The 24942-nt window shown below is 50.2% G+C and overlaps 3 protein-coding genes and 1 long non-coding RNA gene across 4 annotated transcripts; 3 read left to right on the forward strand and 1 right to left on the reverse strand.

The window, feature by feature from the left end:
* The first annotated feature begins 2950 nt into the window (after window positions 1–2950).
* RPL27 (ribosomal protein L27) lies at window positions 2951–6053 on the forward strand. The gene is made up of 5 exons (XM_007087687.3): window positions 2951–3056; window positions 3299–3381; window positions 4319–4488; window positions 5743–5853; window positions 5957–6053. Exons 2-5 carry the CDS (start codon window positions 3301–3303, stop codon window positions 6003–6005), a joined length of 411 nt encoding a protein of 136 aa, XP_007087749.1. The 5' UTR covers window positions 2951–3056; window positions 3299–3300; the 3' UTR covers window positions 6006–6053.
* A 1573-nt stretch (window positions 6054–7626) lies between these two features.
* IFI35 (interferon induced protein 35) lies at window positions 7627–17321 on the forward strand. The gene is made up of 7 exons (XM_007087688.3): window positions 7627–7847; window positions 15376–15477; window positions 15824–15971; window positions 16044–16150; window positions 16249–16435; window positions 16530–16636; window positions 16850–17321. The coding sequence occupies exons 1-7, from the start codon at window positions 7827–7829 to the stop codon at window positions 17039–17041; spliced, it is 864 nt and encodes a 287-aa protein (XP_007087750.1). The 5' UTR covers window positions 7627–7826; the 3' UTR covers window positions 17042–17321.
* On the reverse strand, window positions 17299–24510 carry VAT1 (vesicle amine transport 1). The gene is made up of 6 exons (XM_042966293.1): window positions 23998–24510; window positions 20818–21025; window positions 20243–20413; window positions 20042–20131; window positions 19034–19275; window positions 17299–18883 (listed from the first exon to the last, which is right to left on the reverse strand). Exons 1-6 carry the CDS (start codon window positions 24403–24405, stop codon window positions 18800–18802), a joined length of 1203 nt encoding a protein of 400 aa, XP_042822227.1. The 5' UTR covers window positions 24406–24510; the 3' UTR covers window positions 17299–18799.
* LOC122233528 lies at window positions 18208–19477 on the forward strand. Its single transcript, XR_006211104.1, has 3 exons — window positions 18208–18284; window positions 18774–18942; window positions 19142–19477. It is a non-coding gene; the product is annotated as an uncharacterized LOC122233528 (long non-coding RNA).
* Window positions 24511–24942: the final 432 nt, after the last annotated feature.

Here is a 24942-nt window from a genome sequence, read left to right on the forward strand (position 1 = left end):
TTTTTTTTAATTTCTTAAGTTTATTTATTTTGAGAGACAGAGCGAGCGGAGAAAGACAATTCCAAGCAGGCCCTGCGCTGTCAGCACAGAGCCTGACGCGGCGCTTGAACTCCTGAACCATGAGATCTCCACCTGAGCCGAAACCAAGAGTTGGATGCTTAACTGACCAAGCTACCCAGGCGCCCTTGCAAAGCATTCTTAAAGGTAGAGGCAACTGCCTGGCTCAGTTGCTAGAGCATGCAATTCTTTATCTCAGGGTAATAGGTTGAAGCCCCATGTGGGCTGTAGAGGTACTTAAAATCTTAGAAAAAAAGATTTCTAAGGCGTTCTGCATTCATTCATCCTTGAATGCCTGCCAACTGCCTGGGCCAGGCTAGATACTGAGGAAAGAGAGAAAACATACTCCCTGCCCTCAACAAAGACACGATCTAAGGACATTGGGGATTTGGGTAGCTTGTTAAAAATTGCTGGGTCCCGGGGCGCCTGGGTGGCTCAGTCGGTTAGGCGGCCGACTTCGGCTCAGGTCATGATCTTGCGGTCCGTGAGTTCTAGCCCCGCGTCGGGCTCTGTGTTGACAGCTCAGAGCCTGGAGCCTGCTTCATATTCTGTGTCTCCCTCTCTCTGACCCTCCCCTGTTCATGCTCTGTCTCTCCCTGTCTCAAAAATAAATAAACGTTAAAAAAAAAAAAAAATTGCTGGGTCCCATCCTACAGATTTTTTATTCCGTTGTTCTGGGGTGTGGCCTGAAAATTCACAGTTCTAAGGTTCTAAGCATCCCAGACTGATGCAGCCGCTTTAGGGACAACACTTTGAGAACCATTGATCCAAACCAAACAAGATGTTCTCTAATAAAGATGAGTATGGATTGGATTGCTCAGGGAGCACAGAAGGAAGAGATTGATTCTGCCTGGGAGAACTCTGGAGTGGCCTTGAAGGATGGATTTGGACAGGGTTTTGCCTAGCTACAGTGGAGGAGAATAAAGACACATGGACCCACCTGAGTAAAGACCCCAGGAATCAAAAAGGTTGGATATTTCAGTAGTTGGGGGTGGGGAGTGGGGAGGGAGTGGTTATGTGAAGATGTGGAAAAATAAGGAATTTAGGCTGCAAGAAAAGAAAGGTGAGTTTAAACTTCGGTACACAGAGCCAATGAAGGATTTCAAGCACAAAAATGGGGAATTTAAGAGTTATGTTGAGGGAAGCTCCCCAAAATAAGCTCTATAGATCATATATGGCTCCACTCCGGACTGAAATTGTTATCTCCTAAGTTAGAAATCCATCTTTCATAAGCATAGCAAGCAATTCAAATCCACATAAAAGTTTGAGGAAGAGGGACACTTGGGTGGCTCAGTCAGTTAAAGCATCTGACTTCAGCTCAGGTCATGATCTGGCGGTTTGTGAGTTCGAGCCCCGCGTCTGGCCTGTGCTGACAGCCCAGAGCCTGCTTCGGGTTCTGTGTCTCCCTTTCTCTCTGCCCCTCCCCTGCTCGTGCTCTGTTTCTCTGTCTCAAAAATAAACATTAAAAAAAAAAAAAAAAAAAAAAAAAGGTTTGAGGAGGAGAAGAAAAAGATCTGAGGCTGGATCATTTAGGGACATTTTCCTTTTCTGGAAAAGGACAGAAAAGATTTAAAAGACAAGGAAAAATTCAGAAGATTTAGTACTAATTTGGGAGAGTGTTTGTGAGAAGAGTCCAAGGCAATTATGAGATTTCCGGCTGTGGTTTCTATTTTCCAAAAGATATACAGCAGAAGAGGCAGCAGCAGGCTGGGAGCAGACCATGAAGGTGGAAATGGACAGGGTGATGTAGTGTTATTAATAAGAGCACCAGGTCAGGAATGAGAACTTGCTCTTGCACCACCATCTCTGTGACTTTGCTGCTCTAGAGCTGTCCTCTTAGAGGCCAGAGTAGATGATCTCTGGAGGTCCCTTCCAATTCTAAAATGTCATCTTCCGATTTAAAACAAAAGATCTTTTTTTATTTAAAAAAATTGTTTATGTTTATTTTTGAGAGACAGACAGAACAAGTGGGGGGCGGGGGGAGCGCGGAGAGAGAGATACAGAATCCAACGTAGGGTCCAGGCTTTGAGCTGTCTGAGCAGAGCCCGATGGGGAGCTGAACCCACCAACCGCGAGATCATGACCTGAGAGGAAGCCGGATGCTCAACCGACTGAGCCACCCAGGTGCTCCGAAACAAAATACTGTAATTGAATATAGATATGTAAGTACATAATTATTGTGATAAACCACTGGCATGGGGTGTTGGCTGCAGGGAAAACTGGTCCCTGGAGAGGCTAAGAAGAGAATTGATGAAACCCTGATTTTTCTCATATCTTGCCCAAGACCAATTCTATAGATTCTTTCATGTTCAGAAAAGGAAAAACTGTAAGATGGTTTCCCTTTCTCTTGAACTCCGAAGACAAGTAAAGAACCATCTAAAAACAGTCTTCCAGGGTCACCTCCTGTATCATTTGGTAAAGCTAGGCTACCTAAAAAGCCTAGCACAGAGTAGGTGCTCAGGAATTATCACCATCATCCTTCACCTTCTTCACTGCTTATTCTAGTCGGGAATGCCTGTGACATCACTAGATTCTAAATATTGGGGGTAAGCACCTTTGCCTAACTGATCTTCGTCTCTCCCCGCTTACGCCAAAAATGCACACTAATACAAGTCCTATTTTTGCTCTCTGACTCAAGTCATAAAAATCTATTTCAAACTGTGTCCCCTTCTAGCGCCAGAAAAAGGAACTGCAACCAAGGGGTGCGGCAGAGCAGTGGAGCCAAAGGTCTGCGCGCTTTAGAGCCTTCCTTGCTCTTCCCACCCACGCGGGAGGAAAGACTTTGCTTCTAGTGGAAGCTACTGATAAACTTTGATTTGAATAAATCAACGCCCAAGTACTGCTCTCCCCGCCAGAGCTTCTTACGCCCGTAAAGGATTTCAAGAGGTGGGGCGAAACTTGCGGGGCGGGACCGGATGTGAGGTCATACTCCCCGAGGTGAAAGGTTAGCGGAAGTGGGCTTTCTTCCTTTCTGCCGTAGGCTCGAGTAGCTGGTGTCGGTGAGTAGAACCTTGGGCGGGATGTTCCAATCCGCTGCCATCCGCGGCCTGGGGGTCGAGATCCGGGGTGGCGCCGGGCGCTTTCCTTTGCCCGGTCTCTGGAGGCTTCGTAGCGGTCCTATCCTGCGATCAGGGGCCTGCGGGCGGCCTGGGCCAAGACGGCAGTGAGCGCAGCCTTGGCTTCTGGGCCCACATCCCTGGCTTGGCAGGTTTCTGAACGGCCCCTTCTCCTTCCCCTGCAGAGATGGGCAAATTCATGAAACCCGGGAAGGTGGTGCTGGTCCTGGCCGGACGCTACTCCGGACGCAAGGCGGTCATCGTGAAGGTACCCTCCTCGCGAGCCTCTGCGCGCCTACATCCCAGGAACGGGGCTGGTTTCGGAAGGCCTGCAAGCGTGGAAGTCAAGAGCTAGCTTGGGGGCATTGGTCACTGAGCATTGCGGGTGGGAGTGAGTGATCGGGGCTCTTGAGAGAGAAAAATGCAAAATACAAACAGATGTGAGTTGAATTGGGCGCCCAACATATAATGGGTTCTCTACTAAAGAGGCTTTAAAAAATAATAACGCCCGGCGTTTATCGAGCGCTTGCTTGGTATCTGGCACTGCTTTCCAGGTGGTGTCATGCCCAGTCCTTGAGGTAACCGTAGGGGATTCTTTTCTACTGCTGATGTCTGGAGACGTTAAGTAACTCAACTGAAGTAAAGCATTAAGTGCTGCAGGTGGGATTCTGTAAAAAGAGGAGAAATTGTTTCTAGACAAAACGATCACTTAGCATATTCTAGCCCTCCGTTCTTTGCCTTCTGCCTACATTTTGTGGCCTCTTGTGAGATTTTGCTAAGCTCTGGCCAAGCACTTGCTTTTGGTTGTTGTGGGACCACTGGGACACCCTTTGTTTCCCTTCCCTCATCTGTCTGAGACTGGTTTCTGGAGTTAGACCACCAACTAGCCATGTAATTGTAGAAGTTAAGAGATGTTAAGTCCTAAGAACCAGTGCTTGATAGAAAGCAAACACTCCATACATGCTAATTATTGTTAGTTTTAAATCACTTAGCTCCCACAAGCCTTTCCAGATTCTTGGTGGGAATGAATACGACCCAATACTGTTTGGGCATCTAGCCTAGCACTCAGAATGTCTGCTTTGCGCAGTTTTTCCAGTAGCGGGTCTCAGATTGGGAGTGGGGGTATTCTTTTTATACATGGCCTGCATTTAGCACAGTGCCTCAGTAGGCCCTCGGTTACTAACATGTGATTCTTGCTTGTTCAGAACATCGATGATGGCACCTCAGACCGTCCCTACAGCCATGCTCTGGTGGCTGGAATTGACCGCTATCCCCGCAAAGTGACAGCTGCCATGGGCAAGAAGAAAATCGCCAAGAGGTCAAAGATCAAGTCTTTTGTGAAAGTTTATAACTACAATCACCTCATGCCCACAAGGTGAGCATATCAAGAATGGTTATGAAAGTGACTTTCTTTTCTCCCCTCTGGCCTGCTGAATAAAGAGACAACTTTCAACTTTGCAGCCATTCCAGTGTGGGGAAGAGACATTTTCATGTGTGACTTACAAAGTGGTCATGGTTTCAAGTGCTGCCTCTTTTTTTTTTTTTTTTTTTTTTAAATGTTATTTTTGAGAGAGCACAAGTGGGAGAGAGGCAGAGAGAGACAGAATCTGAAGCAGGCTCCAGGCTCTGAGCTGTCAGCACAAAGCCCGACGTGGGCCTCGAACCCACAAACTGTGAGATCCTGACCTGAGCGGATGTCGGACACTCGGCCGACTGAGCCACCCAAGCGCCCCCCCCCCCCCCCCCCCCCCCCCCCCCCCCCCCCCCCCCCAGTGTTGCCTCTTTAATTCAGTGTGGAGCTGTGTTCTGTCATTTTCTGTGGTGACTTCCCTTACTGGGCCAAGCAGGATTGAAAAATCTTTTCCAAGCTTGCTCTTGATCTGTCTCCTCACCTGAAAATTCTAGAAGTGTTAGGTAAAGACTGCTGCATTTGTTTGCAATCACGATAAATACAGGCACGGGATCTGGCCTGCTGTCTTCCACTATTCCACTTTCAAGGATAGTTTTTATAGGCTTTCAAAAATTGTTGATAAGGAAAGCAAACCTCTCCCCAACTGATTCCACTTGGCTCTCAAGCCCTTGAGTTCCTGGCCGTTCACGCTATCTTGGTGTATAGGTTATAAGGAAATAAAAACATTTGAGAGAGTCCTGAACGATAATTGCCAAAACCCAGCAGTGTGTGCCTTACAGTTTGGTACCGGTGGCTGCATGTTTACTCTTAATTGGCTGTCTTAAAAGGGCATTGCTGTTTCTCAGGTGCTGGGAAACAGACCTCGGTAACTAGTCACCCAGCTTTTGCATTCTCATAATGAGGCTAACCCTTCCCCGGGCACAACTTGAACACCACTAAATAAAATGGCTCCAAACAGGAAGCTGGCCAACCACCATGATTAAAGTGACAATCCTTAGCCAGAAAAATAGTCACTGTGGAAAGTTGAGAATGAAACGTGAAGTATTTTCATGGCTTGAGTCTTTTTAAATTGGCAGTTTCCAAAAAATATCATCAGGACTTTGGCACAGCTTTTGCGGATTGCTCTGTGGAGACAGACCCTGCCATCCCAATGTCCCAGACTGTGCGAAGGCCCTGGCCGCATGTGGGCTGATCTTCCCTCCCCACTGTTGTCCCCAGGTACTCTGTGGATATCCCCTTGGACAAAACTGTTGTCAACAAGGATGTCTTCAGAGACCCTGCTCTTAAACGCAAGGCCCGACGAGAGGCCAAGGTCAAGTTCGAGGAGAGGTAAATAGCTTTGGTAGTGGATGTTGGGAATATGGTATCCATATCCTCCATGAAGGGAATTGAGTTTCACTGTTCTCATTGGTGTCCTTTTCTTTCTGTCTAGGTACAAGACCGGCAAGAACAAATGGTTCTTCCAGAAGCTGCGGTTTTAAGTTTGTTTTGTTTCAGTCATTAAAAATACCAAAAAAAAAAAAAAAAAATCACCGTCTGTTTGTAGCATGTATTATTAGACTGTTGAAGAACATTCATATGATAAGACGTTGGGTGGTGGGTGAGAGGAGAGGTTGTGGGAAAGTATATAAAATAGCGCTTTTGTGAGATTTGGACTACTTATGTCCTCCTCCTGATAATCCTTTAATCATCTGACCGCCCTCGGTGGGTAAGGCGTGAGCTACTGAATGATTTCCCAAAAAAAGACTACTACTGATGTGTAGGTGCAGAGTTGTTTAGCATCCCTGGCTTCAACCTGTTACCTACATAGAGAACCTGGGCCACTCTCCTCCCTCCACCCTCCATTGTGAACACCTACAGGCCCCTCTCAGCAGGCACTGATTACTTTGGATTGAGAGCCACTAATCTGAGGTTCTCTGAACAATGACAAGGTGCTGAAGTCCCACTCTTGAGGTTTAGTAGGTCAGAATTTCAAGCAGGTTGTCCAGTGATCCCTGTGCTGCTGTGATGAGGCCCACACTGGAGAACTGCTCTAGATAGCAGTGGGGACTAATGAAGGCCTGACCCCTAGAGCACCCATTGTTAGTGAGATTAGAAGAGGTCCTCAAATGGCCTGGCTAGCAGAACAACAAGAAAAGGTGTGGTTCAAGGGTCTTGGGCATGGGTATGTCCCCACAGTTGCAGGAAAGATAATTTGGTCCTTTTATTTGGCATTTTACCTTTCATTGGACCCTAAGTGTTGACTCTGTTTTACTGGCAAAATAGGCTCTCCATTTGAATTGGTTCTGTCACTAGATGGAAGGATTCAAACAGGCACATTTGCCAAGCCTTACACTTGGCACACATACCCCTGGGATGTAGGGAAAGAGATTGAGAAGGGCTGAGTATAAATTACTCTGGAAATATCATGGACTAGCTAATAGGAAACATTGTGCACTGTGTCCTGTGTAGTTTCATTTGATTCTTCACCTTTAAGTATCGAACATCTCTCTTGAGACAGACCCCTCTAAGTAGCTTGCCTGCTCAGTCACAAATGGAACTGAATTTAAGCCTTCTGCCTAAAACTTCCAAGTTCCTTCCACTCAACCTCAAGGCTCAAGTTCAAGTATTGTTCTAACCAGGTTTAGATACATGCTTCCTAGCAATAGGACCTCTAAGCAAGTTTCTGCACTTCTTTGCCTCTGAAGTTTACAAGCTCATCTGTAAAATGGCAAAAATGGAACCAACTTTGTGGGGTTGTTTTAAAGATTAAGTTAATTCATGTAAAGCAGATCCAGTATTGGGCACAGAACAGCTCCCAACAAATGCTGGCTATTAGTACAGCTCTTGTGAATTTGGTGGAAAGGCTTTAACCATCCTGGTTGCCTTTCTCATTCAATTAATCTTAATTTGTGTGTGCCTGGCATCTTTCTAGGTTCCAGGGAAATAACAAAGACACTATTCTACCAAAAGGCTTGTGTTAGAATGAGGGGTAGGTTGGGGCCCACATTCTGTTTGCCTATGTTTATGGGTAGACTCCCCTGAGACCTATCTGGGTGAAGTCAACTTCCGAGACCAGAAAGGCTCCTCCCTGGGGTGGGGAAACCAGCTGGGGGCGTGTGAACACCGAAGGGCAGGGATTTTGGTGAAATGAAAGTGGAAGCAAAGAGCCTGCCGGTTCTACATCAGAAGTATATTTCAGGTCCGGCTTAGAGGAGACTAAAGCCCATCAGAAGGTACAAGCAAGAGTTCTGTCGCTGTGGACGCTGCCACTTTGTGCCTGGCTCCGAAGCCACAACTCTTGCCAGCCAGACCCCAGGCCCATGTCAGTGACCCATGATGCCGTAAGTGAGGAGAGTGTTGGGGGGAGGGGCGAGAAGCAGAGGAGCATTTCGCTCGGCTGGAAATCTGCAGGTATCTCCGGGTCTGGTGGCCAAGCCCCTCTCTGCTCATCTCTTAGACTTGCTGAAGGACTGGGGAGAAATGTGGCGGGGATTACCTCTCCCCTAACCCACTGCCTCAAAGATAGTTCTATAACCTACACCTCAGGAGCTCAAGCATTTCTTGTGTGAATGTGCATTTTTCTGAAAGAGAATCCGTAGTTCTTGTTAGATACTCAAAGGGTTTTATGACCCAAAAAGTGTAAGACTTGTTCACACCCTTATCTCCTGAGATCTTGCCCAACAAACTTGCTTCCTTATATTTCATCTTAGAGTTGAAATAGATAGTTCCTCACCTTATTGTTGATGTCAGCTGAATCTTAGGCCCTCTTCCAGGTCACAGGGAGACATGTCTCTCCTCTTAGAGCTCACCTTCCCACTGTGTGCTGTGCTCCTCCCTTTCCTGACCTGTGAATGATCCTACTCCTGCTAGACTAAGACTGGTCCCCCGTCCAGCCTGTTCACCATGCCAGCACTGTGCCTGGCATGCACGCAGCCCTCAATAAACAGCTGTTAAATGAATGCATCTCCTCCCCTTTCCAGTTTCTTCCTTTTCCCCCCTCCCTGATACTACCCCATCTGTTATAAATACACAGATGTCTTTCTTGCTTGGGAATTTTTCACTTGCCCCTCAAATGTAGTAAGAAAGATCACAGGCTCAGGGCCGGCTGAGCCGGTGGAGCATGAAACTCTTAATCTCAGGGTTGTAAATTCGAGCCCCACGTTGGGTTTAGAGATTACTTTAAAAAAATCTTTGGGGCGCCTGGGTGGCTCAGTCGGTTAAGCTCCCAACTTTGGCTCAGGTCATGATCTTGCGCTCCGTGAGTTCTAGCCCCGCGTCGGGCTCTGTGATGATGGCTCAGAGCCTGGAGCCTGCTTCGGATTCTGTGTCTCCTTCTCTCTCTGCCCCTCACTGTGCTCTATCTCCCTCATGGCACAAAAATAAATGTAAAAAAAATTTTTTTTTAATTTAAGCAGATAATCTATAAGTCGATATAGTAAAAACTTAGCACACTGGTTGGCACCTCCTAAACGTACAATACGTATCTGTTATTCTTAATATTATTGCCAACCTTTCAGAACCCCTATTCCCCAAGATTATCTTGATTCACCTCCATTTCACTCCTACCTCTAAAATGGGTGCAGGAGACTTTTTTATTATGACTTTTTTTTTATTGTTTATTTTTATTTATTTTGAGAGAGAGAGTATGAGTGGGGGAGGAGGGCAAACAGGGAGAGAGAGAATCCCAAGCAGCCTCCACACTTTCAGAGCAGAGCCCAACCTGGGGCTCGATCTCACAACCATGACCAAAGCCAAAAAGAAGAGTCGGACACTTAACCAGCTGAACCACCCAGGCACCCCTATGACTTTTTTTTAATGTCCATTTATTTTTGAGAGAAGGGTGTGAGGGTCAGAGAGACAGGGGGACAGAGGATCTGAAGCAGGCTCCAGGCTCTGAGCTGTCAGCACAGAGCCCAATGTGGGGCTCAAACTCACAGACCTGCAAGATCATGACCTGAGCTGAAGTCGGACACTTAGCCAACTGAGCCACCCAGGAGCCCTTCAGGAAACTTTTTTTTTTTTTTAATGTTTATTTATTTATTTTGAGAAAGAGAGAACAGGGAAGGAACAGAGAGAGGGAGAGAGAATCCCAAACAGGCTTTGTACTGTCAGCACAAACCCTGACGTGGGGTTTGAACTAAAAAACCATGAGATCATGACCTGAGGCGAAATCGAGAGTCAGATGCTTAACTGACTGAGCCACCCAGGTGCCTCTGAAATGAAACTTTTTAAATCAACAGAATAGAGATCACACTCTGTACAGTTTTATTTTGTATTTTGCTTTTTTAGCTTAGTGTATTTCTTCATATTGTTAAATGTTCTTTAATGTCTTCTAATTGCTACGTAATATATTTATTAGGCTATTCCTCTATAGTTGGACATGTAGATTTATTTTTGACTTTTTTCGTGTGGGCTTTTTTTTGTTTTTTGGCTTTTTTTTTTTTTTTTTTTTTTTTTTATGTAAGCTCTACCCAACCTGGGTCTCAAACTCAGACCCTGAGATCAAGAGTTGCATGCTCTACTGACTAAGCCAGCTGGACACCTCTCTTTTGGGCTGTTTTTGTTTTTTTCTTTTTTTTTACCCTTTTTTTTTTTTTTTAATGTGTATTTATTTTTGAGAGATAGAGAGTGTGAATGGGGAGGGGCAGAGAGAAAGGGGGACAGAGGATCCAAAGCAGGCTCTGTGCTGACAGCAGAGAGCCCAGTGCTGGGGCTTGAACTCACAGTGAGATCAAGACCTAAGTCAAAGTTGGACGCTCAACCGACTGAGCCACTCAGGTGCCCCAAAGATTACAGTTTTAAAGCTCTGTCCCTCACAGAGCCCTTCCTTCCTTTTGACTTCTTCCAATACACATGCTGCTCCAACCCAGAGTTATTTCCACCAAGTCCTGTCCCTGACCATATGTGTCTTCAATGGCCTCGAGTTTGACTTACTTTGGCTCATTAATTAACCCTGACAAACCTCAGGTTCCTCATATAAAATGAGGATTCATAAAATAGGAAACATTCAACATAGCACTCATCATGTGCCAGGCACCATTGTTCCCAACAAAATTATAGGTGGAAATTGCTATTATGTCCATTTTGCAGATAAGGAAACCAAGGCACAGAGAGTTAAATAACTTGTTCATTGTCTTGCAGTACTAAAAGGAGCTGGATGTAAGCGTTGGAGGTTTGTCTCCAGAGTTTGTGTTCTTAACTGTTATGCCGAACAGCCTCCCAATACCCTATGATGAACATAGACAGCAGGAGATTTTATCTTATGGGGTGGTTAGGTTGTAAATTTCGCAAGTAAGGCAGAAGAATGTAGGTAGTCAAAATTAACCTTAAATCATTAACTCACCCCTACAGTATCCAGAATTTACAGTCACTCAGTGAGCTCCATGTAGAATGGATTGCAGTTTTTTTCGGTTAAGCACCGGATGTACATTGGCTTACATTTAGGAGACCATGTTATCATGTCACGCAAATAATAGCATATATAGTTGAATTCATGTAAGTGACTACAGTCAGCTTGTGTTGTCCTTAAGAGGGTCCTATAAGAGAGAAGTTCCAGTTGGAACTTGGAGACAGGAGGCAGTTCTGTGATACTTAAAATGAGACGGAGTCCAACTGTGCCCAGCACCTGGCAGGCCCCCAATAACCACTTGCCCTCTTCCCTTGCCTGCTGGGTCAGTGGATTCTACCAAATTCTTGACCCCCAAGTCTACAACCTTGGCATTGTCTCTCCAGTGTGTCCTCTCCGTCTCCTTAATATAAACATCCACAGAGTCTGGAGGCCTGCTTCCTGAAATGTGCTCACCCGTGCATGCCCATTGCCAGAGGTCCAGCTCAGCTTCTGTCGTGTCAGGAGGAATTAGAACCTCAGAGTGTCCCTCCCCAGTTCCCGCTGCTCCAGCTCATCGTGCCATGGCTGCCAAGTTGCTCTCTTAAACACCATGTCCACCACCTCACCCCCCTCAGAAATCTTCACTAGTTCTCCATCCCCTACTTATATTAGATCTGAACTCCCCTGCTCCAATGCTTCTTTTAAAAACTCTGTATTTAGGGGCGTGTGGATGGCTCAGTCAGTTAAGTGTCTGACTCTTGATTTCAGCTCAAGTCATGGTCTCACAGTTCATGGGATCAAGCCCCAAGTGGGCCTCTGCACTGACAGCATGGAGCCTGCTTGGGATTCTCTCCCTCTCTCTCTCTGCCCCTCCCCTGCTCATGCACCCACACTCTCTCTCGCTCGCTTGCTCAAAATAAACATTAAAAAAAACTCTATAGTGGGGCACCTGGGTGGCTCAGTAAGTTAAGCATCTGACTTCATGGCTCATGGGTTCGAGCCCCACATCACACTCTGTGCTCACAGCTCAGATTCAGATTCTGTGTCACATCAGAGCAAAGCCTGATGTGAGGCTCAAACTTATAAACCGCAAGATCATGACCTGAGCCAAGATCAAGAGTCGGATGCTTAAATGACTGATCCACCCTGGTGCCCTTTTTTAAAGCTATTTTATTTTATTTTATTTTATTTTATCTTTATTTTTAAATTTTGTTTGTTTATTTTATTTAGAGAGTGAGAGATAGCAGAAGTGGGGGAGGGGCAGAGGGAGAGAGAGAGAGAGGAAGAGAGAGAATCCCAAGCAGGCTCTGTATTGTCAGTGCGGAGAGCAATGTGGAGCTTCAGTCCACAAAACCGTGAGGTCATAACTTGAGCCAAAACCCAGAGTTGGACACTTAAACAACTGAGCCACCCAGGTGCCACTAAAAGTTATTTTATTAAATAGCATTGCTAATTACTAGATTTTCAAACAATTATGTATATTTAGATCAAGATTTAAAGCAGAAGTAAAAAGAATAAACTTAGGACTGAATCTAGTTCAAAACATCTTAAAATGAATTTCATTTTTTTTAATTTACTTTTTCATATATTTTTAAATTGAATTATCTCTTTCAAATAAAAATTCAGATTTTTATTTCCCTTAAAAATGGGAAGATATGGGGAGGGGCACCTTGGTGGTTCAGTCAGTTGAGTGTCCGACTTCGGCTCAGGTCATGATCTGGTGTTCATAAGTTCCAGTCCCACATTGGGCTCACTGCACAGAGCCTGCTTCAGATTCTCTGTCCCCCTCTCTCTGCCGCTCCTCTGCTTGTACTCTCCCCCCAAATAAATAAATATATATATATTTTTAAACGGGAATATATGGGGCACCTGGCAGCTCAGTTGGTACAGCACATGACTCTTGATCTTGGGGTTATGAGTTCAAGCCCCATGTTGGGCATAGAGCTTACTTTATTTTTTTTTTTTTCAACGTTTTTTATTTATTTTTGGGACAGAGAGAGACAGAGCATGAACGGGGAAGGGGCAGAGAGAGAGGGAGACACAGAATCGGAAACAGGCTCCAGGCTCCGAGCCATCAGCCCAGAGCCCGACGCGGGGCTCGAACTCACAGACCGCGAGATCGTGACCTGGCTGAAGTCGGACGCTTAACCGACTGCGCCACCCAGGCGCCCCTAGAGCTTACTTTAAAAAAAAAAAGAAAGAAAGAAAAGAAAAAGAAGAAATGGGATACAGGAACCACATTCCCATGTGAGAAAATCTTGGTTGGATGAGGTGCCTGGGTGGTTCAGTTGGTTAAGTGTCTGACTCTTGGTTTCAGCTCAGGTCATGATCTCATGGTTTGTGGGTTTGAGCCCCACATTGGGCTCCACACTGCTTTTGCAGAGCCTGCTTCGGATTTTCTCTCTCTCTTTCTCTCTGCCCTTCCCCCTTCCTGCACATGCTCTTGCTCTCAAAATAAATAAATAACTTAGAAAAGAGAAGAAAATCTTGGTTGGAGCTGAGAAGAAGTTGCCACTTTAGCGGGGACATGCTCTCTCCAGTTTGTGAGTCCCTAGCGCTCCCTATGGTCTACACTGGCTCCCTGGACTCACCGATGTCATCTAACTGGCCCTTAAAGACACCTTGTTTGTAGGCATATAAAGAACTAGGTACCTTTCTCACTACTCATAAACCAGCATTATTTGGTCAAGCCCTTGTTTTTGTCTGTTTAAAATAGAGTGAACTCGGGCGCCTGGGTGGCTCAGTCGGTTAAGCGGCCGACTTCGGCTCAGGTCATGATCTCACGGTTCGTGGGTTCGAGTCCCGCGTCGGGCTCTGTGCTGACAGCTCGGAGCCTGGAGCCTGTTTCAGATTCTGTGTCTCCCTCTCTCTGACCCTCCCCTGTTCATGCTCTGTCTCTGTCTCAAAAATAAATAAAAAACGTTAAAAAAAAAAAATTTAAAATAGAGTGAACTCACACTGAATAATGCAATGCCCTCTGTAATATACTCCCATTCTGTCATTAATTCACTTCACTCATTCATTCATTCATTCAACACACATTTACTGAATGCCTGTTTTGTGCCAGGAACTCTGCTGAACACTGGGGATACAGAGATGACTAGGACAGAGTCCCGCCTTCCCCAGTGAGCTCACACTTCTCTGAGCTGACCTTATTTATCAGGCTTCCCAACCACAGAGTGAACTCTGCCAGCTAATATCTACTTCATCCCACAAACAAAGGTGCATTTATTCGTATCCCTGGTGTCATTCCCCCGCCCATGTTGTCACTCTCTGTCTCTGGACTTGCTCCAAATCACACCCAGCCTGAAAGGCTGCTTGCTGCAGTGGAAAGAATGGCAGTCAAGGGACAAGCTAGGAGATGTGGGGTAAATTGTTCCCGCACCTTGGGCTTGATTTCTTCACTGTAAAGCACAGATTAGCAGTCTGGAGTCAGACTGCATAGGGCTGAATGACTTCAAGCAAGTCACTTAACCTCTCTGAGCTTCAGTTTCCTCATCTATAAAATAAGGATAAGAGGGAATTTATTTCACAGGGTTGTTTCAAGAATTGAGCCATATAAAAGCCGTAAAACGCTTAGCACAGGGTGCCTGCATGGCTCAATTGGTTGAGCATCTGACTCTTGATTTCGGCTCAGGTCATGATCCCAGGGTCATAGGATCGAGCCCCGCATTGGGCTCTATGCTGAGCATGGAGCCTGCTTGAGATTTCTCTCTCTCTTCCCACTCCTGCGTGCTCTCAAAAAAAAATTTTTTAATTAAAGCTTAGCATAGTGCCTGACATATAGTAAGTGCTCAATAAACATTAGCTGGGGCACCTAGGGTGGCTCAGTCAGTTGAGCATCCAACTCCAGCTCCAGTAATGATCTCACAGTTTGTGGGCTCGAGCCTCATGTCAGACTTTGCACTGACAGTGTGGAGCCTGCTTTGGATTCTCTCTCTCTGTCTCTCTCTCTCTCTCTCTCTCTCTCCCCCTCCCCCGTTCATGTGTGCATGCATGTGCATGCAAGCTCTCTCTCTCAAAAACAAATGAACATTAAAAAAAAAAGTTAGTGAATACTATGACATTTTGCCACTCTAAGCCCCCACTCCTCCCAGAGGCCTCCCTAGTTATGTTAAGCCCTATGGGACTGTCCCTCCTCCATACTCCTGATGTCCTCCACAGTCTGTCATGTGAGGGTACACTGTCTTGGGTGGTGTTTTGTACAGACCCGAGGGCTAGCCTCTTCTCCCCCCTTGCCCTGTGTCAGTGCCCAGCACCGCACAGCAGGAGCTCGGTGTCTGTTAAATGCAAGCTGTCCTGTAACGACGCAGCTGTGGCTGCTGCAAGGGCTCCTCCGCTCGTCCCCCTCCCCCAGCTGAGATGAGGCCAACCAAATCCTGAGGAGAGTGGGCCAGGGCCAACCCCGGGACAGGGGAAAGGGGTTGGGCTGTTCCGGAGCTGAGCTCTGCTGTGGGAGAGTCCAGGATCGGGTCCCTTTCCCCTGGGCTCATTCTCTGGGAAGGCAGCTGGAAGTCTGGTCGTCTCCCCCACCCCAATAGGCTCTCCATGCCCTTCGGGAGGAGCAGGCCAGACTAAAGAGGAGGCTGCAGCAGCTGCAGCAGCGGAGGAGGGAATTTGGGGACTTCCCTCACCACAACCAGGTAAGCTGGGAGAGGGGCGTGGTGTGGTAGAAAGAACCAGTTTCTCTCCTGGCTCTGCCACTTCCTCACTGCATGACCTCCAGTATGGCACTTGAACTCTCTGGATCTGTTTTCTCATCTGTGACGCTGAGCTACCAAACTTGCAGGCTTGTGAGGACAAAGCAACATCTTGCGTGGAAAGTGCTCCTACAGGCTTGACCTACCTTCATCCACCCGTTTATCCAGCTCTCCTTTCAATAAGTGTGCTCATCCCCGGCCTCAATTCCATGGAACGCTTTCCTTCTAGGGGTGGTGGGGCCTCTCCCACCCTTGAAGGCTGCATCAGCCTCCCCTCCCCCACCTCCAGGTCCCATTCCCGGTGCCCTTGGTCCCGCTGGTGTTCCGAGGACACACTCAGCAGGGCACAGAAGGGTCCAAGCCTCTGGTTTCCAAACTACGGATCTGCTACCCTCTGCCTGGAGGCTCTGCTCTGGTCACCTTCGACGATCCCAAGGGTGAGCTCTCACAGAGGCCCTGGGAGGGAGGCTGGGAGGCTTCCCAGTACTGACCCTGCTCCCCCGACCCAGTGGCCAAGAGGGTGCTGCAACAAAAGGAGCATAAGATCGACATCGATGAGTGCCGGCTGCGGGTGCAAGTCCAGTCCTTGGAGCTGCCCGTGGTGACCACCATCCAGGTGACAGGACTGCAGCGTCCTGGGACATGCAGGGGGTGCCATGCACTTGGGCACAGGGGATGAGTGGGGCTGTACCTCTCCCTCCTGTCTGTCCCTAGGTGTCCACACAGATAAGCAGGAGGAGTGTGCTGGTCAGTGGGTTTCCTGCAGGGCTCAGGCTGAGTGAGGAGGAGCTGCTGGACAAGCTGGAGATCTTCTTTGGCAAGTCCAGGAATGGGGGTGGCGATGTGGAGAGTCGGAAGCTGCTGCAAAGTGGTGTCGTGCTGAGTTTCACTAAGGATGCAGGTAAGGGTCTTGCCGACAGGACTGGGGCTGATGCATCCGGCCACAGGGGAGAAAAGCCCTGATGCTAGAGGTCCATCCCTCTCTGTCCCCACAGTGGCCCAGCACCTGTGCCAGGCTGGCCAGTTTACAGTGCCACTGGGCACGAAAAGCTTCCCTTTGAGAATCTCTCCCTTCCTAAGTGGGGAGATCCAGAAGGCTGAGGTAAGTGGGAAGGTGAAATGGTGGCTGGGCCAGGAACCTGTCTGCCTGGCAGACACTTGCCCAAGAAAGGATCAGAGTCCCCTGACTCCACTGCCCTCCCCATTGCCAGCCAGCCTCTCAGGCCTCCCGGCCCTTCCCAGACCCCCAGGGGCACTGCCTGCCCCCAGTCCCTGACTCTCATGAACCAGGCCCATCTCCTGGCTCCTTTTCCAGATCGTGTTCCGGCCAGTGCCCCAGTCAGTGCTGGTGCTCGACATTCCTGACGTCCTGGATGGCCCGGAGCTTCAGGACATCCTGGAGATCCACTTCCAGAAGCCCTCCCGTGGAGGTGGGGAGGTGGAGGCCCTAACAGTCGTGCCCCCAGGACAGCGGGGCCTGGCGGTCTTCACCACCACGTCAGGCTAAGAGCCTGCCCTTCTCATCCCCTCACCCGCACCCCTGCCAAGCCTCTCAAACCAGGCTGGATTTGGGCGCACAGGTGCAAGAGATCGTGCTGGTCAACAGCGGCAGGGATTATGGCTTATGAAATGCTGCCCAAGAACAATAAAAGTGGCGTGACCCTCTTCTCATTTCATTTCCTGAAAGGAAACTTGATGTGAGCACAGAAGGAGGAACCCTCACCTTCCAGGAGCCCACCTTCCCCTCCACTCTCGGAGGCAACATCCAGGACCCAGGGTTTGGCTTTTTATTGACACAAACACAAAGGCAGCTTCGGTAACAGTAACGGGGTGGGGTACACAAAAGCAGAAATCGCCCTTCACACATTTAGGCCTCATTTAGACACTGAAGAGGCTGAGCCCCTCCCCCCACCTCCCATTGGCAATAGCTGGGCAGTAACCCTCCCTAATTCCGTATCAGAGAGCAGAGGGAGTTGTACCCCTGCGCCAGGAAGTCCCCACTTTGGTTCCGGTGGCCCAGGTCCTAACCACCCCCCTCCTTATTCCCCTGTTCCATCTCCCCACCCATGTAAACAAAGTTTGGGGCTGAGTTTGAAAAGCTGCCCTCCTGCTCTGAGAAGGCAGTGGGCCTCCCTCGACTACACAAGAAATGTGCTTCGATTTTTACTTTGGTCCCAGAACAAGAAACAGATGGCATTGCCTCTCAGAGCTCTGGCTGGTAAATGCCACACTTATCTGCAAGGCTGAGAACGCCACCCTGCCTTTTTCCCCTCAACCACCCAGAGAGAAATGACAGCCCCAGAGACGGGACACGGCACAGACCCCAGGAGGCTAGGGGCTGCCCCCCGCCCCCACTGGCACACACACAGATTTTTGGCAGTGTTGTGGGACAGCAAAAGCCCACCTCCACCAGAACGAGGAAGGCACTGGGGAGTTCAGGGGTGGAGGAGGAGGTATGAGACAGGGACCCCCCCACCCACCCACCCACACACGCAAGCACAGGTTTTCCGTTGCTAAGGCACTGAGAACAAATCCACTAGAACTCAGTGAAGGATGGGGCGGAGGGGGGGGACTCTGTGTCCCTCCCACAGAGTCGTGACCTAGGGAAGCAGGTCAGATTCCCACCCTTGTTGTAAGAGGCAACCTTGGTTAAGAGTGGCAGAAAACCTGCAGGTGGAAGAAACCCAGCTGTGCTCAAGGAGACGGGGACCAGAGGACAAGGCCATGCAACGAGGCAACAGAGTTCAGAGGTGGGCGCCAGTTGGCCTGGGCTGAAGGGACAGGAGGGCGAGACAGGGACATGCTGGATTCACACAAATTGGCCCCATATCCTGAGCTGACATTTCGATTCTTTGGGGAGGGGAGTGTGGGGCAGGGGCAGGAGGGGAGATGAGGCAGAGGTGGAAGCACACAGAACTGGACGGAAAAGGACTGGCTAACCTTGGCACAAAAGCAGCACAGCAGGCCCAGGGAAAGGGTGGGGGCAGGAAGCAGCCGGCCTCCCTCTGACCCTCCCTGTCCCCTTGGCAGGGCCCAGACATCCAAGTGGTCACTTCCCAACCTCTTCGGAGGGCAGGAAGGGGGGAGGGGGCCCTGCCTAAGGAGAAAGAACAGGGCAGGGGAGAGGTCATCACCACGGAGACCTTTGGGGGCAAGTGGGCAGAGCATTATGAGGAGGATGAAATGTAAGAGAGTCTGGTGACCAACACAACGTGGCTCCCTAGCTTCTCTCTTCCCAGGTCCCGAGGGTCTGCCAGCCCCGGCCCTAGTTCTCCTTCTCTGGTCCAGGCACCAGGAGGACTTTGCCCACATTCTTCTTCTCCTGCATCTGCCTCATGGCATCCGCCACCTGGAGAGGAAGACAAGACCCGGTGCCATCCGGCCCCTCTAGAGAGCCAGCCTAAAGGGGTGAGCCCTCCTCTTCCCAGGAATCCTACCCCTGGGAGCCCAGCCTGCGGGGACCCTCCTCCGGCCCTCCCTGCACAGCCATCACACTCACCTTCTCAAAGGGCCACACGGAGTCAATGTGGGGTTTGATGCGGCCCTGGTTGTACAGAGCCAGGAGGCGGGCCACCACACCACTGACTAGCTCCACCTCACCCTCCAGGTAGCCCAAGTGGAAGCCACACACAGCGCGGTTGGTCGGCAGCAGCTGCAGCGCAGTCACACTGAACTGGTTCCACCATGTGCGCGCCAGGGCCATCAGGTTCCGCTTGGGGCCCGTCAGCAGGTTGGCCATTCCTGAGGGATGAGGAGACGCGGCCCGTGAATCCAGGTGCTGGGCACATCCCTGTCCAAATCCATGCTCATCCACCCGCTCTGGGCCTCTTACAATCATCCACAGCACTGCCAGGGAGTGACAGGATAATCCCCCACCTGCTGGCTGCCAGGGCCAAATGGACTCCAGCTGACTCAAAAATTGCCTGAATCTTTATTCACTTGCTGATTGTGTGTGTGTGAAATAGTTTTTCTTTCTTTCTTTTTTTAATCTATTTTTGAGAAAGACAAAAAGAGTGTGAGCGGGGGAGGGGCAGAGAGAGAGGGAGACACAGAATCCGAAGCAGGCTCCGGGCTCTGAGCTGTCAGCACAGAGCCTAATGTGGGGCTCGAACTCATGAGCTGTGAGATCATGACCCGAGCCGAAGTCAGATGCTTAACCAACTAAGCCACCCAGGTGCCCCATGTGTGAAATCGTTTTGCAAATGAAAATGCAGCCTGACCAAGAAACCCAGGAAGGTAGGACAAAGGAAGGCAGGCTGATTGATTTTGCATCTGGAAAAATCCCCAAACAGGAGCACAGAGAGAACACAGAATGCACTGTGACTCACAGGAACAGTAGTGAAAGAGAATGAGAGTAGCTGCCCCCCACCAGAGGTAGCAATCTGAATGCATCACCCAGGCCAGTCTTAACCCGATGCTCCCTCGAGCACTGGAGTCCCTGGGCCCCTGCATCCTACCCTTCAGACCCACCCTGCTTCCCACCTCCATGCCCAGCCTACTAACTCACCATAGATGACCACTTTGCCCATGGGTTTGAGGAGGTTGTAGCCTTTGGCAGTATCTGACCCACCCAGAGGGTCCATGACGATATCCACTCCTGTCACAGAGTAGGGGGGCCCAGAGGCAGCATTAGGATCCACGGATCTGGAGTGTCCCATCCCTGTCCTGTGCCATCCTGCCCCTGCCCATACCCATACCCCGATCCCACCTTTGGGGGAGACCTTCTTGATCTCATCCACATAGTCAGTCGTATGATAGTCGATGGGGTGTGTGACCCCGTTCTCCTTCAGCACCTCGTGCTTGCTGGCCGAAGCCGTTCCGAACACCGTCACATTCTCCACTGTGCGACACAGCTGCACGGCGGCCATACCCACACCCCCTGCAGCAAGACACTTTCATAAGGAGGGGATGTGGAGTCACCCCGCCACCGCTCTCCATTCTTGCCTCTCAAGGACTCCGTTCATCACCTTCATTTTGCCTGGGCCCATTTTGAGGCTTTCTCTCCTCATAACCATGTCCAATTTCCATGATTGAGAATTGGGGGGAAGGGTAGCTGGCAAAGGAGGGGGTGCCGGGTGAGGGCACGTTGCTATGGATAGCACACCAGGCTGGACCTGGTGCCTGAATGTTACCACGGCAACAATACTGCAGAGGCCTCTGGGAGCCATAGGCCGAGGCAGCCTGGTGTTGCCATGACAACCGTCCAGACAGGCTGCAGGGAAGGGGCCCGAAGGAAATCAGGGTGGGGTAAGGAGGGGGGCATAAAGGGAGGGGGACTGTCACCTGCAGCCATGTGTACCAAGACGCTGTGGCCAGGCCGTAGGTTGCCGAAGTCAAAGAGGACCATGTAGGCTGTGATGTAATTGACCAGCAAGGCAGCGGCTTCCTCAAAGGTCATGGCCTCAGGCATCTGGAAGGTCTGGGCTGAGGGCACAGTCACCTCCTCCTGCCACATGCCTGACCGGATCAACACCATCACCCGGTCCCCCACCTTGAAGAATGGAAGAAGAGCAGCATTCAGTCCCTTGCTCATTCACCCATTGGTGATTTATCACCTGCTATGTACAAGGGCCTCTTCCTGGCAATGAAGTAGAGATAGAAGCAGTCACAGTAGTCATGGTAATAGTAATAATAATAACACCATCAAAAACAATACTAACTTACCTTTACTGAGTGCTTACTAAGGGCCAGGTCCTATTATAAGTGCTGTAGGTCTATTATAATTTTTTTAATGTTTATTTTAGAGAGAGAAATAGAATGTGAGTGGGGGAGGGGCACTGAGAGAGGGAGACATAAAATATGAAGCAGGCTCCAGGCTCTGAGCTGTCAGCACAGAGCCTGATGTGAGGCTCGAACTCGTGAACCGTGAGATCATGACCTGAGCCAAAGTTGGACGCTTAATGGACTGAGCCACCCAGGTGCCCCTAAGTGCTATAAGTCTATTATATATAAACGCTCAATTAATCTTTACCTGCTCTTTGAGGTAGAGACTGTCCTTATCTCTACTTTACAGATCTTATACTTCACTATTGTGTAAGATCCCTGAATGCCACAAGCTTACAGTTATGGCAGCATGAAGTATTGTTAAAGAGATCAAACTGTTTTGGTTAAAGAAAGATGGGCTCTGCTGTTTACCGAACAGTGTGACCTTGCGCAAATAAGAACTATTTAACCTTTTTGAGCCCCAGTTTTCCTGTCTGTCAAATAGGGTAGTTATGATGAGTAAGTGGCAAAAAAATCATTTGGTAATTTTTAGCCCAAGTGTCTGTGTCTGGAAGCAGTTCGTAGTATTAAATAATAAGAATGGTAAAGTGCCACTAAAGATCTCTGAGCAGCTAGGGCTGGGTGCAATCACCTCCTGAGCCAGTACTGGGGGCCCAGAAAACACCTTCACCCAGAGTCAGGGGGAGAGGTGATGGGCAAGGACAGCTACACAACCCTATCCACCAGGAAGAAGCATTTTTCCCCCACTCTCTCAGCCACCTGCACAAGAGCCTCATTACAGGAGGGAAAGGGGGCAAAGAAAGCAGAATCTTTCCCTCCAGCTTAGCATCTGGAGTCAAGAGGAGAGCAGAGGAAAGGTGGCAATCTCAGGAGAAAGGAAGGCCTCTCCTCACTCTCTGAAGCCCATGGAGAGGGAAGTGTGAGTGCTATTCCAGGACAATCCGAGTCTGTCTTTGTCCCTGCCAGGAATGATGGAAATTCTGTATATTAAGGAGACTTGGGATGCATGGGAAAAGGGGATGGGACTCCCACACACACCCCTTTTCATGTCCCCACACTCCATTGACAAAGAGGATGCAGGTTGGGATCTTGCCTTGCAAGCGCTGGCCTGAGATGAGGTCTGGGGAATGGAAACATCCCACCCTAGGACCTCAGGACCAATAGACTCAGAAATGGCCCAGGAGTGCTGGAAAGTGCAGTGTGGCCAGCCTGGGTCGTGACCAGTCTGGACCCGTCATGATCTGGCTCAGGACAAGGCTCACTTATCCAGGCTAATACCCACCCCTCGCCCATCACAGGGCAGAGCCATGAACCTCTCCCCAGTCCAGACATCAGGAGGGAGGGAGGGCTCTCCCCACAGAATCCAGCCTCTTACATCAGGTTCTTGCCCTGGACAGGATATCCTGTATTTACTAAGCGGAAAGTGTGGGGAGGGAGGTTAGGTGGGTGGCCTTCAAACATGAACTACAACTCCCCCCCCCCCAACACACACACAAAATTCCTTAGTATCTTCTCAAGAATTACTAAGAAGTCAGTGGAAAGGGTGGGGCCAGAGCTGAATTGAGGGAGAAGTCCTTTAAGGAGGAGATGTTTGCATACACAATAAATCCAAGAATTCCAGCTCTGGGATCTGGGACTAGCAGGTCGAAGAGGATGGCTGCATCTGAGGGGCCTGTCTTGCAGGGGGCTGATTTAAAATGAAACCCCCAAACAAACGACGTGCAAAAGCTTCACCCCAAGTCTCTCAAAAAGTTGCTCATTTGGAACTCTCTCTCTGGTGTCCGGGTTTATGGCCAAGATTAATGATAAACAAAAAGAGAAACAGACCGGCAGAGCTGGGCCAACCTGCTCCCGGTACCACAGCCCCCCCCCCCCCCAGTCCAAATGGACACCGCTGGGGTTTCCGAGGTGAGGGTCCTCCTCGAGGAAGGCGGAGGGGTGTTCTCTGTCCTCCCTCCGACGTTCCCAAGGGTAGCCTAGGGTCGTGACCCTCTGGCTGAGTCACTGGAGGAGGAGATATTGAAGTCACGGGATACAGAGAGCCTAAGACAATGATCCAGAGACCGAATCTCGTCCCGCCAACCCCAAGAGCAGAGGGGCAGCGTGAGGCCGGCGGGAGGGCGAGTGGCAAGCTCCCTCTCCTCCATGATGGGCGTGCCTCATCTCTTTGGCCGTGCTCTGGGAGGGGCCTCCTCACACCCCCACAGACCACGGGGCTGCATGTGACTGGGGCTCTGGCAGGGTCATGCGTCCCCGCCCAACCCTGACAACATAGCTCCTTAAGCTCCCTCGGGGAAAGAGGCGCTAATCGGTACTCAGGGTCACAGACCACAATTACCCAGGCAGTGTTTGGTGGGCCAGGGTACAGGTGTGGTTTTAAGCGGGGGGAGGGGGGCGAAGAGGGGGTGGTGGCAAGGTGATTGTGCGCATGCGCGTGGGTGCCTTATTGTGTTCCCCCCCCACCCCAATACACAGCCACGGCCGCCGCTTCTGGGCGGCGGCCGCAATTGAAATGGTTGAGGAGGGGGCGATAACTCCATCTTCACTCCCTACCCCCCAATATCCACCCAGTTCTCCAGGGCCTTCGGAACACAGGCTCCCTTCCTAAGCCTTCCATGCCCTTCTATCTGAATCAGTGCCAGTTTCCCCCGCCCTGCCACACCCCCGGCCCCCGCCCACTCGAGCTCCACTGCCCCAAGGCCTGGGCAGCCTCTCCCTGCCCTGCCGTGGCCCGCTCACCTTGCGGTCGTTGACTCCCTCTCCCACTGCGACCACGACGCCGGCGCCCTCCATGCCCGGAGTGAGGGGCAGCGGCGGCAGCCTGTCGTACAGCCCCTGCCGGGCCATAAGGTCGGCAAAGTTGAGCCCGCAAGCCCGGACGCGCAGCGTCACCTGGCCGGGGCCGGGGGCCGGGGGCACGGCCGGCCGGCTCTGCAGCTTCACCTTGTCGTAGCCGCCGAAACCCGTGAGCACCAGGCAGCGGAGCTGCGGCGGCGACGCGGCGGCGGCCCCCTCGGAAGCCGCGGGTGGCTGGGCGTCGCCAGCTGCCTCAGCTTTTGGGGGCTGAGAAGAGGCGTCTTCTCCGGCCCCTGCTTCGGCCGCCGCCACCACGGTGGCCGCCTCGGCTACCTCTCTCTCCGCGGACATGTCTGGGACTCCCGACGTGCGCGCAGCTGGACCGAGGGTGCACAGCTGGGGAGGGCGGGGCGCGCGTCGGGAGAAGCTGCGGCGGTGGACTCCGAGCGGGAGGGGAGGGGCGCCGGGCCGGGGGCGGGGCCTCGCGCTCCGACTTAAAGGGCCACAGCGCGGGCGTTGCAGGAGCGCGAAAAGTGAAGACCTGGAACATCTGGAGACAGACACTGGAGAGGGCATTCTTAAGGTCATTCAGACTGCTGCTTAATTTGCTTATTTATTCATCATAAACCTTACGCAAGTTAAACAATATGTAAAAGGACAATCTGAAGAACGATCCCCAAACCTCAGCTTACATTAGATTTGGGGAGCCAGCCACCTGTGGACTAGAACCCAACTAAGTTGCTCCTCAGGCTCTGACTCTACCCATATGTAACCCATTCGTGTGGTCTTGCAGTGGCAACTTGGAGCAGGGAGACCGAGTCTTTAAAACTTTCCATCCGACTGTTAAAGCTCTGTGCCTCAACTTTCCCTTCTGTAAAATGGTGATAT

The sequence above is a fragment of the Panthera tigris genome, chromosome E1 (genome assembly GCF_018350195.1).
Source record: "Panthera tigris isolate Pti1 chromosome E1, P.tigris_Pti1_mat1.1, whole genome shotgun sequence".
NCBI classification, from domain to species: Eukaryota; Metazoa; Chordata; class Mammalia; order Carnivora; family Felidae; genus Panthera; species Panthera tigris.

Bases quoted from the DNA above. Each gene is read 5' to 3' on its own strand.
- IFI35 (XM_007087688.3), top strand. From the start codon at position 7,827: ATGTCAGTGACCCATGATGCC. The intron at 15,972-16,043 runs GTGAGCTCTCAC...CCCCCGACCCAG, and splicing joins CACCTTCGACGATCCCAAGG to TGGCCAAGAGGGTGCTGCAA. The intron at 16,637-16,849 runs GTAAGTGGGAAG...CTCCTTTTCCAG, and splicing joins GGGAGATCCAGAAGGCTGAG to ATCGTGTTCCGGCCAGTGCC.
- VAT1 (XM_042966293.1), bottom strand. From the start codon at position 24,405: ATGTCCGCGGAGAGAGAGGTAGCCGAGGCGGCCACCGTGGTGGCGGCG. The intron at 20,414-20,817 runs GTGACAGTCCCC...GTCTTGCTGCAG, and splicing joins CTTGGTACACATGGCTGCAG to GGGGTGTGGGTATGGCCGCC. The intron at 18,884-19,033 runs GTGAGTGTGATG...CTTCCTCTCCAG, and splicing joins CCGTGTGGCCCTTTGAGAAG to GTGGCGGATGCCATGAGGCA.
- RPL27 (XM_007087687.3), top strand. From the start codon at position 3,301: ATGGGCAAATTCATGAAACCCGGGAAGGTGGTGCTGGTCCTGGCCGGA. The intron at 4,489-5,742 runs GTGAGCATATCA...TGTTGTCCCCAG, and splicing joins AATCACCTCATGCCCACAAG to GTACTCTGTGGATATCCCCT. The intron at 5,854-5,956 runs GTAAATAGCTTT...CTTTCTGTCTAG, and splicing joins AAGGTCAAGTTCGAGGAGAG to GTACAAGACCGGCAAGAACA.